The sequence below is a fragment of the Plectropomus leopardus genome, chromosome 5 (genome assembly GCF_008729295.1).
Source record: "Plectropomus leopardus isolate mb chromosome 5, YSFRI_Pleo_2.0, whole genome shotgun sequence".
Lineage (NCBI taxonomy): Eukaryota > Metazoa > Chordata > Actinopteri > Perciformes > Serranidae > Plectropomus > Plectropomus leopardus.
In genome coordinates, this window is record NC_056467.1 from 30,861,130 (window position 1) to 30,874,587 (window position 13,458).

The following is a 13,458-nucleotide window of genomic DNA, read 5'->3' on the forward strand; positions in this document are numbered from 1 at the left end:
ATGAAAACACAGGCGCACACACACCTACAGGTCCCATGACTGCGGAGGTCATGGAGGGTCACAGCCTTATGCCTCTCTTGAGACTGTAAATGAATTGAATGAGGGAAGATGAGGAGGGGAGAAGGAGTGTGTGTTAGGGGGGTGGGGCGGTCGAGGGTGAATGAGAATGAATGAAGGAGGGGGAGGAGGAGAAGTTTGTCTGACGTCGGAGGGGAAGAACAGGACAGAAAAGACGAGGGAGAGGGGTAGATTCATAGCCTCATCACCATCACGTCATCAGATTTCACCATCTTCGTGTATCTGAACAGCTGGTCTCAGATTATGATGGTAGTTTTTCTGATATTTTATCGACTAAACCTTTGATCTGTCAATTAAAAGACAAAAGGCAAATGATGGATTTTAAAGTCTTGAGAAAACAGATATGGCTCTATATCACACAAAAAATGGTCTTTACCATTGTTTATCCTTAACAAGCAATAGCTCATCTCATGCACCAATGCGTAATATCTGACCCAAACAAAAGAAAAGTTGTTGGTACTTGATTTTATTTTCATGCTCTATAAGGTGACTTTGGGTGCTCTGAAAGGCGTCTATAAAGTTAAATGTATTATATTTATCAATAATAACAATACTACTACTACTACTACTACTACTACTACTACTACTAATATTAATATTTAAAGCACAAACAGGCTTAAAAATTAGAGGAATTTCTACAGAAGGACTTTTGAATGTGTAACATCTATTCCATAGAGACATACTGTTTAACAATGCAGCCTTTAGGCATGCACCTGCTCTTTTCCTGAAACAGAGTGGGAGGGTAATGGGGGTGAAAAGCTCCAGTCTGATCCCTAACTTCACCTCTTCAGTACCCTTTAGTCCTAAAGATTAAGTTGTGCTAAAGAGGAAAAGCCACGTTAAAAGAGGACTTTTAACAATATATAAAAATAAGACTGTCCTAAACACAGCCACAAATCCCAAAACCAACACACAAAAATTGTGGCCAGCTACCAACTAAATTGAGAGCCCATATGACTGTTTACAGTCTTAGTGAACTTATGGTGTCTTGGGCTGATAACTGAACAAATTATAAACATAAAATGCATAAAATATTAAAGAATAGTAAAAAAAAATAGTAAGATGACCTTGTTTGTCCAACATGACCACTGACCAAAGCATTTTTTTCACGAGGTAACCGTATCTTTTAATTTTTTTGCAATGGCAGTGCCGCGTAATTACGCCACACTAAATGCCAGCAGTGTAACAAGGCACTGACAACTATCCTGCACAGAGCATTGCATGTTTGACATTTTCCTCTGAGCAATGTGAGTTAAAAAATGTTCAACTTTGGGCAAAATGCTGCACTTGTCACTGTCACTTTTTGCCAGCTGTCTAATCAGAGTGGAGAAGGGAAAAACAACAAAAATATCTCAATATACTTTATATATATAAATATGAATATACGCTTCCTACCATTAACCCACATAGAACAGCTAGCCTATCCTCACTTCCTACGTTTTTTAGCCTTTCTGTCATTTCGAGCAAGTAATCTACCCTATGCTCACATTTTTACAGAAAGTTCATATCATAGAAACCGGACGCAGCCAAAGCGTCTCAGCTAAAAACAACACTGCACCTTCAAAGTGCTCTCTCAGCTTGGCGATCTTAAGGAGGGCCTGGCTTTTCCAGCTGCTAAAAAACACTTTGATGGACACTGCCTCTTACAGTCAGCTTGTCAGATTTTTTCTCTGAAGTTGGAGTTAAAGCAATATGACACTTCCATCACATAAACTGATATTCAGGCCAATAATATACAACCAATATGTTTGTGAGTACCAAAGGCTGTTCTGACACCCACTGAAAGAAAGTTAATGTACATTGTGCTGAAGCAGCAGTATACATTGCTCTGAAATCTACCATAAAGACCAGACCATAGACTACAAACTGTATATGTGATCTTTTTGTGTACAATAAAAATATCTGATTGAATAAATCTTGGTGTAAATGTGCTGCTGAGAGAATCAAAAGCATTAGTGAGCAGCAGGAAACAACAGGATGCTGCACACCCTGACAGCTGAGAGCTCAGGTTCCTACAGACTGACGCAGTGCCACTCACCCACTGTAGGCCCACACACACACACACACACACACACGCGCGCACACGCACACGCGCGCGCGCGCGCGCACACACACACACACACACACACACACAAACACAGTTGGGGAAGACTCCTCATGCATATTGTATTTCTACAGACACGCATACATCTACAAGCAGACAGATACATATATGGCTGACACACACACACACACACACACACACACACACCTTTACAAGCACATACACACATACACAGTGAGATACGCTCTTCCTCCTTTGAATAAGTGATGAGGAACTGTGCTGCTGAATTATTCAGTAGAGCCAAAGAGAGAAAGTTGCTGAAACTAAACAAGGTTTTGGCCCAGAAAGAAGGCAGTGACTCGCATGGTGAGAGAGCAAAAACTGCAGGAGACAGCAGAGGAGAGCCAAGTGCAGCACAACTGGACACGCATGAGGTGTGGACCATGATAGTTTCCAAAAAAAAGAAAAATAAAAAAATTGGTAAGCCTAAAAATACTGCATGCTGACATGTTTTTGCATGTCAGTAAAACAGAATGTGTGGGGCTGGTGTCAAAATGTAGCCATACATTTCAAAGAATACTTCACCTCAAAAAATTTTATCAATTACACATTGCATGCTACTTTGAAATCATGAAAAAAACTTGTTTTTCTAACATGCCTGCAAGGTGAACGGCGAATCCAATCATAAAATTTATTTAAAGTTATTGGGGACCTCGCTCAAATAAAGAAAAACTAAATCAAAGTATTTGTAACTTTCACACAACTGGTACAGTATATTCCAAGTCTCACTTGTCCATAGTAATATACTCAGTACTTCCTAAACACATACATTTTTTATAAACCACTTCCCCATACAAGCAGTGCGCCAAGTACCGAACGTTTTTGTGAAATATTGAGTTTCAGTGATAAGTTAAAAAAAAGTTAGAACTTCTCATTATGGTGTATGTGTTGTCAAACTTACCAATGGAGACCATCATCTTATGAAGAAAAACTACTATAAGACATGCGACTGCTAATTAAAGCCCATATATTTGACTTATTTTGTGACCAAAACCTTGGAAAATACAAGTTTCTGAGTATTTTAACAGCAGCTTTCACTTTGCCCAGACAAAACTGAACAATGGGTGAACCTATAGTGTAAAACTTTCTTTCACCGGCAATTAAGAGGAACAACAAGAGGTCAAAGGAGTGTGCACTTAACTGATGCAGCTACGCTGGGTAATGAAGTTCTGAAATCAGTTAACTTGCCCTGCCACTAGAGGCCACCAAAAGTTGGCTTTGGTTACAGAAAGGGAACAACGCGATAAGCATCCATTTACTTTTCCCTGTGAAAATGCTCTTGAACTAATTTGAAATACTTCAGCACCAGTTCAACAAGTACAACCAGTTTTTTGGCCTCCTACCTCATGACAGTCCTGAAGAAACCTCTGGAGTTCCCACTGGTCATTCAGTTTTTCCAGCCACTGCTGGGCCAGCTCTCTGTTCTGGTTTTCCCCTGAAAAAGTGAGGGACAGGAGATTTAGTTTTAGAGTTAAAATAACTCAAAATGAACAAAACTATAACATATCTAGGCATATAAGTATCCATCTTTGTTCATCTTTACCTGGTGCTGAGATTTCCTACAGTCAAAACTCATTGTCTGATCATAATCTGACTAAAATTCCTGATCATTTTAAAAGCTTGGTGCTAAAGGACTAATACTTTTTTTGTAGATAACAGCAAGCACTGTTATAATTTGTTTATCGATCAAAACCACTTTAATTAACATAATAACTGTAAAATGGTTCATTACAGAACCAAAATGTAACACTTTTAGATATGGGTGTTGGACCGTGCTCATTTATTTGTCCCCATGGGAGAAAAATAAATGTCCAGTGAGTTAATTTATGTTAATTAAATCTAAAAAACATATGGTTCTTTGCATGCTATTGTCACACACACAAAAACCCCAACCCCCAACCAAAGCACACATACACACACCACCTCAACCATCACACAGATTTCATGGTCAGCTGTCAGTTGTGGACGAAACAGACTGAGCTCTGTTTTCTGTGTTTTGTTTCATTTATACTTCCCTCTCCTTCAAATTCCTCAGCCACTATTCTTCTTTTTATTATTGATGCAGTGTGTCTGGACAGCTGCTTACATCTTTGTGCTTTCAAAATCATCTTAACGTACAACTGAAGTAGGACCGTTGGAACTTAGTTTGCCAAAAATGGTATAAACTGTTGACTGCAAGAAGTCTGACACACTTGGCAGAATTTCATCTTGAATGGAGATATAACATTTAAAAAGGAAAATAAAACTACTGAGGGTGTTTAAAAGCTACTGACTACTACTAAAAGTTTATCTGTGTTTTCTTTTTTTGCATTCATGCCAGAACACTTGTACATATCCTACAGACAAACTTATTTCTTCTGCGTCTTTTTATACAGTATGAAAAGAAGTTCAACAGAGCAACACAATTCATCATGTATACCAAAGACTTGTCTTAGATATGCTCAAACTGTACATTTGTTTAATATATCGTTGTGCTTTAACTGCTTTTCCATTATTGGAAAGTTAATACTTTTTGTCATCATTTCTACATGCCACATGCTCACTGATATTACACAAAACTGCTTCTGGCAAATATTGTCTTCTGCTTTAGAATTTTGGCCTCAAATTAGTCTCGGCTTTAATCTAAACAATTTAATGTGTATGACTTTTATTTCAATGTTTGTAAGTGGTACCTGTTGGCGAGGGTGTCGATGCGTTCCTTGATGCGCTCGGAGTAGATGTTACTCTGGCTGATCAGACTCTCTCCAGCCTCGATCACACAGCTTTGATCCGGTGCAGGTTCAGCTCCATGGTGGTAGTGAAGTCCTTGTGTTTCTTTATGGCGGCTTCAACTGTTTCCACTGTCGTTGGCAGCTCCACGTGAGCGAGCGCTGACTCCTACAAAATGAAGATGGGAACTGTAAGGTTGTTTCACAGTTTAGGAACTAATTATTAAATCAACTGAGGAGATAAAAAAAATAGCCCTCACTGAACTGAAAGACACAAGACAAAAGACAAAATAAATGACTGAAATACAGGCCTTATACGTGCTTTCTTTCACATATTACATACTTCACATATACTTCATCACATATTAACTAAACCATATGACAAAACGGCAGGACCGTTCACCAAAGGAGAACAGAGAAGCTCCCATTACAAAACCTACAAAAGGCACTTAATTTTATTCCCTGCTCGGGGCACCATTTCTTCACTATATCTTTACATAGCAAATAGTGGGTTGCTGTTATATCACTGCTCTCAATGTCACATACAGCTCAAAATCAAATCAAGACAAAATTCTAAACATTTCTTATTTTCAGCCCCTCAAATCTGACAATTTTCTGCTTTTCTTCATCTCATATGATAATAATGTCAATAAGTTCAGCTTTTGAATAGTTTGCAAAAACAAATAATTTAAAGACATCTCCATTTGTAGAAAACTGTTAGGTATTTTTTCACAATCCTTCGTTCATTCATTAGACTCAATAATGAATCAATTCATCTATTAAATAACTGTTTGATATTTACCCTTTTATGAAAAGGGAGCAGATACAACAAGGTGTTGAATTTTCACTCACTAAGGATCTGAAAATGTCAAAATAAGGTAAAAGAAAAGTACTGAAACAAACCATATCACTATAACAAATTTATGTGGCCTCTGGAGACAGAGAAAATAAATTAAGGAGAGGCAGACAGAGCTCTACAGCCTGGAATGTCTTTGATACTTATTGAAGAAGAAATGCTGGCCTCTCTGAATCAACCCTGCAGGCTAATAAGGAGAGCTGGTCCCTGGTAAAGATCTTTTATCAAACCAAAAGGGACATTCTGGCCAACACACTGGCTTACATGTACTCACACACACACAAATACACAAGCACACGCACGCACAAGAATCAAGGGCAGCTCTGCAAGTGACATTTCAGTTTTAAAAAAAAACCAAAAAAAAAAAACTCTGTTTATGATACTGATACAGCAATGCAGACTGCAAGACCCACATCTGACTGTTGGTTTGTACTTCATGGTGCAGGCTAGTCTGTAGAGCTGGAAATCTGCCGAACTAATAAAACCAGTATATATTTCAATATACTGTATGTGTCAATTTAAAAAAAAAAGAAAGTAATAAATATATTCCAAAGACTACTTTAAGGGAATTGGGCCTTTACAAATTCATCCATAAATCATAAAAGAAAATGGATAATCATCACTCATTAATGTAAAACTACGGACAGTGTCTAAATCTACTTCCAATGGTAAAATACTCTAATTATTTCCTTAAAATCTCACTAAAATGACATGGGATATTACTTTAAAGATGCATTTAAATTCTAATGCCTATCATTCATGCCATTAAATGTTTGTTGAATCGAAGCATCGTATTTTGTCCATTCATGGTACTGCTGCATAGTTTAAATCCAGTTAAGATCTGACATATGATCTTAACAAACAAAATAATGGCACAGTAACTTACAAATTATGAACATAATTTAGCCCATAAGAAGAAGGCAAAATTAACACAAGCCTTAAGATACCATCACACTGTATGTTGCTAACACATCGAACACACAACTGCATGTACTTGAACACAGGCTGCCAACAGTTCCTCCTCCTACACTTTATCATGAAGCTGCAATGTAGAGCTAAAGTTACTGGAGGCTGCTCCTACTTTTACATCACATAACACTGGGACACTTTCCAAAACGATACCTGCTGACATGCACACTAGAGCGCGCGCGCGCACACACACACACACACACACACACACACACACACACACACACACACACACACACACACACACACACACACACACACACACACACACACACACACACACACACACACACACACACACACAGCCCTTGTCTGTCTGCACTCTCCCTATCTCTGAGTTGGCAGGGCAAAGCTGACCACACCCAGTCTAGCTGATACTACTGCAGTCATAAGGCAACATCTTCTTCTTACATGCTTTCATACTGAAATAAGTATCCAAAAATGGAAAACTTTCTTTGCTAATTGAAGTTATTGTTATACAAAGGTTTAAGTTATGCAAAAAAAATTCAAAAAATCGTGCGGTATAATTCAGTCTTTATTTATCATGTTGTATGATCCCTTCTTTTCAAACATGCATTTTTTGTATTTGTAATGTAACAATATGAAACACTTCTGCCTACAAGTACTGCACCCTGAGCTTGGCTGAGCACACGTGTGTATGAGCTCTGCTTGAACAGAGTTTAAACACATGCGCAAGCCCTGGCATACTACTTGTGACTGTATGTACTGACATGTTTCACATTGTATTGTTTAAGCAAATATGCATGTGTTTGTTAAGTACTGAGCATACGACTGGATAAATAAGACTTGGATTATCCTGCACAAGTTGAGCGAGAGTTTGAAACCTGATGTTTTGACATAGTTTTGTTGTTACACATGAAGAATGTTTGCCTTTTTTTGGACTGTCCATCTAAAGGTTGTTGAGATATTTCTTTTCCAACCAGAGTTTTAAACAGACCAACTGACAATGCACTCCTAAGATAATAAAAAAAAAAAAAAAATGAAAAAAATCCTTCTTGTAAAATCTGATCACCTGTTCAGTCTTTGTCTCACCTGGTTGTTGAGGAAGGACTCGGCCTGTTTGACATCTCGCAGGAATAGATGGAAAATGTGAGCCTGGACCAGAACTTCTCTCCTGCTCTCCCACATCTCCAGCAGTTTGTTCCAGCCGACATCAAGCTTCTGAAGCCACTGCTGCAGAGCGGCCTGCGGGAGAGGAGCCTCCTCAGACTCCAGCAGCTCGTTCATGGCCTGCAGGCGCTCGTAGTCCTCTTCATACCTGCATGACAGCGTTTCAATAATTACTCTCCTAATACCTGATGTGGTTTAAAGACCTGTTATGAAGATTTCAAAAGATCTCTCTTTATTTATATTGTTTATAGCCGAGAACTGCTTCCTTCCAGCGCCAATGTTAATCGCTTGTTAAGACAGAACACTAAATTGGTCTATTTGATCCATCGGGACTACACCAACAGCACAAAATGAGCACAGCCAGGAATTACATAAGTTAAAGTTTTTTGAGTTGGTTCAAAAATAAATATGCAAATTGGAATGTTTTCCATGCCTGGATATATTCCTTAAATTGATACCATCAGACCACTGGATCAGACACTTTCTGCAAAGCTGCATTCATTTCTGTTAGACTAGACTGACTGAAATGTTTCATATAATCTGATGACTAAAAAAAGGCTAAAATATCAACTAGACTTAAATAATTAATTAAATAAGACTACAATACCCAGAGATTTCGTAAACTAAGACTTGGCTTTAAAAGACATGGAGAGTTTGGTTAAATATAAAAAAAAAAGCTTACAAGGACATTTGACGCATGATTAACACGATAAAAAAAATACATGAATTAATTCATTAAATTAAATAAAAAAATTACCACTCTCAGTAACCCACCGTCCGATCTCCTCTTTTAGGGCAGCATGTTTGTTTATGAGTCTCTCAGCCTCTTCAAGGTCATTGGGCAGCTGATCTGAGGCTGCAGCCGTCTGTGTTTGCACCAACCAGGTGAGGAAAGAGTCCAGGTCCTGACAGTCACAGAGAGGATTTACATATGACATATATTTAATCCATGGAGTCAAGTACAAAAGTTTACGCTGACTGAAAAATCTGTTGAAATACTTATGTGTAAGTGATTATGCCTCTTAAACACATCATTACCATCAATAGGATTTTCCGTGTTAAAAAAATGCTTTCCTCCTTGCAGGATAAAATTAAACAACAATTTCTCCACCACAATTTTCAAATGTCTGTTGTGAATACTAGAGACCCAGCCCCCCATGCACTCAGATCTTTTGGCTCATCGATTTTTGAGTGCCATCTCTTGCTCTGTTCTGGGAAGCTGAACTTTTAAAGAAACTGCATTTTACAAGAGCTGTCTTTCTCCTAACTCCTCTGGGTTTTTATGTGAAAATAAAATATCTAACCATTCCTTTAACTACAGATATTATACCTTTCATTTTTCATGAATGTGTGTGAAAGAGTGTGGGATTATAGAATATGGTTTGGATCACCTAGATATTGTTGATTGATACCAGCATTCCAATTATTGCCGAACAACTGCTCAGATATCTTTAACACAAAACAACTATGTGACTTTATATTGTTTAGCTCATTTTTTTTAAAAGTGTGACTTATTAACTGGTTCTGCAATTTACATGCCAGTTTTACTGTGGTGCAGTAAGATTCCGATGCAGTCTCTGTGCAGAATTATCAGTGATAGATTTCTTCCTGATTTATGAACCACTGTATCTCAGTGTACCTGTATGAAGCTCTGCAGCCTGCTAGCCACCATCAACGAGTCCTCACAACCCTGCAGGGTGCGTTTCAGCTCCTCCCACTCCACACTAATGCCATCAAACGGCACGAGAACCTCCATGGCCCGACCTGGGTGGGCAGTGGCCAAATGCTCTGCCTCTTCCTTCATCAACAGAAAGAGAAGGCATTATTTCAACTGTTACCTTTTATGCTGCATAAAACCGGGACTCACTAAAAACTTGGCCTGGTTTTGCAGGATGAAGTAGTGCATACTTTGTGAGCATCTCAGCCCATGCACATTTTATGTGATAACATGCACGCATCTTTGTAAGAAGTATACTCAACGTATTTTCCCATAATTTACTACCTGTAGATGCAGCAGTTTTGGCTCCAGGACAGACAGTGCTCCCTCCATGGTGGAGAGACGTCTCTGCAGAGCAAGGACTCCTCCCAGGTCGCTGCCCACATACTGAGTGGCGTCAATGGCTTTTCTCTTGTCCTGGATCTGGGACTTGATCTCAGCACACTCCAGCAGGTAGTTCTGCAGACGTAACATCGAGTCCAGCTGATCTTTCTTCTGCTCAACCAACTCCACAATGCTGTTCCACCTGGTATGATGTGATAGATAGGATAGAGAAATAGAGAAAAAGGGGAAATGTACAATAGGGAAGATTTTACAACTATAGTATATCATTCCCTGTCTGTGGTGGTGTATTTTCTTTCATTTTTGCTCTGTTTGGGACGTTCCTAGGCACAGTGCACGGGTTAGGTTGGGATTTTATAAAAAGGTAATTACCAGGTGCAGCACGCATCAAGAGGACACTACAACAGTCACGTACAAGGCACCAAAAATATATATATATATATATATATAGCAAACAAGCGTGAATCTGGGCTTAGCTTTCACTTTCACTGGCAATGCAGTTCATGAGCAGGAAAGAAAAATTCCTGCATAGTATACCTTTAACATTACTCCTGAGCTTGAAAAGAGCCAAGATGCATAGTTAATAGAAAATATGTTAAATTCATTATTATGATGCCCTGATATGAAGTGATATAATTCATGTGAGACAGTTGATTCTCTTTGCTTTCTGCTCCACTGTGGTTTCAGCCCAGGCCGTCGTCATACAATATGTTCTCCTGATCCTGCTCCAGACCAGCAGGTCTCAATACACATCCATTCAGCCAAGAAGCACACACATGCACAGGAAAACACGCACACACGCACGCACACACGCACGCACACACGCACGCACGCACACTTGACTGTAATGAGGTAATGGCAGAGTCGCTGTGAGGCAGACAGAGCACTCAGCAGGCAGGCAGGAAAAGAGATCGGCGACACTGACCTCAGTTGTCTTGTAGATGCAAAAGTGGTGGCGTTCATTGTTGGGGGGGGCATGAGTGTGTGATAGGAGCCGCTATTTCAAAAAAATTACACTAAACGTGTGTGTGTATGTACACAGGGAAACAGTAATGGATAAGCTTGGCTTAACCTTTCACACAACTATTTGTTTTATGAAACAAATGATAACTATGAATGTTTGCTAACATAAATCTTAATGATTTTAACTAAAAATACTGATTATAAATATCAAATAATATTGTAATCATACTGTAGTAATTCAAGCAAAATCAGCAAAACTGTCACCTTTATGTATTCATTGTTCAAACCTGGGTTTGATCATTTCCTTCATTTAAAATACTTAGTTTTTTACAGTCCCCATGAAATGAAAAACACATTCTCCCAGTTTTAATCCTGCGTCCCTGTGTTAATTGATAATTTATTTCTTGTTATAATCCAAATATGTCAAAAATTAGTATCAGAGTATTGCAATACGGTTTTAAAAAATGGCTTCAAATGTTCGATGTCTAATCTTGCACTCAGGGGTGTCAAAAAAGTTAATCGAATCATACGAGACCTTGGGTGACTAGCGAGACACACGAGTCATATAAAACTGAACTTCACCATTTGTGGGTTGTAGTAGCTATTTGAAAGAGCAATATGGAGAAATGAAGAGTGTGTTTGGATATCAGAGGGCAAAAGTTTTATTTTCATTCCAAATTAAGGTGGCAGAGGTCTAATTCATTCATATCTCCCTCATCATCTAACTTTGCTGTAGCTCTGTATTTTGCTAAGTCTAATCTCACCCACTTTTTAGCATTCCAATCAAATGTGAAGGATTTGATATAATTCCTCTTGTTGACTGGCATACTGCTGTACGCCCCTCAAAAATGCCTTTACAACTAGGAAATACATCCTAGTACAGAAAGTAAAGATGCTCTCATTTCCATTTAATACTGACTTTAACAAAGAAAACATAACAACAGATACTATAACAGAAATAGATTTGAAAGGTAAAAAATGTTAAGACAAGGGAAAAAGCTGACTAACCTGCAATTATAGTGGCTCGGTAGTAGATAAACTACATAACTGTGTGCTTTGCAGAGTAAAAATATTTCACTAATGGAAAATATAGTTTCCATTTTTGTATTTATTTCTCCTAAGGATGACTGGTAATTAACTGTATCTGATAAATTGCAAATTTACACAAAATAACCCCAACACTGTAAACAGTGTATGTTTCTTAAGACAGCAAAAAACTTATTCAGTTATGGTCCTAAAACTAAAATAGAATTTGAATACCAGAGAAGGCGATGAGATCTAGGTTTGTTCTTATTTTTGCTCTCCGCCGGCCTTGTCTTGACTAAAGCAGCCAGCACAGATGGTCACCCCGAGACCAACACTAGTGCCAAGGTCACAAGACCCATAGACACCCGGCCATCATGGATGCTGCTGCCAGACGTAACAGTGGTCAGTTGATATGACTGAGACAGATAAAAAAGCCAATCCCCTAACAGGCTCAACCTGGCTCTGTGTTAGCTTAAATAAACATGTTGGCTAAACAAAGAGAGGCAGAGAGAGACTGGTACAGCAGGCACTTGGAGAAGATACATGCTGCCATTTTACATTTACTTCTAAAGCACTGATTCTACTCTACAAATATGATAAAGCAGGTGGGAGTGCAGTGACTGTCAGGACGTGAAGCGCTTGTCAAAAGACGAGTACAAGAAAAGAATCACAGCATGAACAAAACGATTTTTGAGAGTATGAATTCCCCTGAATAATTACACAACCCCACGAAATTTCTCTCCCTCACCATCTCTTTTCTCTCTGTGTGTCAGTCCGCCTCCCTCTTCTCCCACCTACTCCTCCTCCCTCCAGGGAGTAAACAGACAGAGGACAGAGATCTGATAAACCAGTGCACTTTATAATAGACACTGTGTGTGCTTTCCACACACATGAACACATATGAATGCTATGAAAGGTATACTATGCAGGATTTTCCTAAAATAAAAAAATAAAATAAAAAAGAGCCACTCTCAGTGTGTGGTGATGCATTATTCTTCAGAGACTTCTCATTTTATGTCCTTGGGACGTTTATGAGCGTGTACCCCCACAGCACTCAGGTGAGGTCGGACAATATAAGAAGGTAGCAGCCAGGTGCTAGACTGTAAGCAGCAAGCATCCAAGAGACACAGCGCCGAAAAAAATGCCATTATAGCGAGGCAAAATGGCAAATAAGAGTGAATCTGGGGTTGGCTTTTATTTTCACTTTCACTGGCAATACTGTTGAAAACAGAAACCAGTAATCCTACATCGAAAACCTTTAAATTCATATATAAGTTTGAATGACATTACTACCATCTCTCTATTTTATTTTATTTTATAAATTTATGATTAGATTTTTTAAAATTTAGACTTAAAAACTTATTTGCTGTGATGATTTACTATCTCTCTATTCATCCATGTATAGCCCATGCAAATTTACTTGTCCAGAAGTGGGCATTAAAACTTAAAAACTGATATTCTTATGACCCTTAGCAACCCCAAAGTAAGTCTCCCCAAATTGTTACGTCTACTTGAAGAATTTGGCTCATACTCTGGCTATAAATTAAATTTACATAAAACCCAA

General features: G+C 38.6%; 2 protein-coding genes across 4 annotated transcripts in view; both read right to left on the reverse strand.

Moving 5' to 3' along the window:
* Positions 1–3,603, reverse strand: part of LOC121942750 (spectrin beta chain, non-erythrocytic 4-like) — a 47,507-nt gene extending 43,904 nt beyond the window's left edge. For 2 of the 3 annotated variants that reach the window (XM_042485995.1, XM_042485994.1), the window contains exon 1: positions 3,526–3,603. The gene's annotated coding sequence lies outside the window, so the exon portion shown is untranslated. The remainder of the gene's footprint in view (positions 1–3,525) is intronic. The other variant, XM_042485993.1, reaches the window with a different exon arrangement.
* A 6,218-nt stretch (positions 3,604–9,821) lies between these two features.
* Positions 9,822–13,458, reverse strand: part of LOC121942851 (spectrin beta chain, non-erythrocytic 1-like) — a 64,416-nt gene continuing 60,779 nt past the window's right edge. Inside the window, exon 27 of the mRNA XM_042486140.1 lies at positions 9,822–10,089. Coding sequence (XP_042342074.1) covers positions 9,822–10,089 — 268 coding nt within the window. The remainder of the gene's footprint in view (positions 10,090–13,458) is intronic.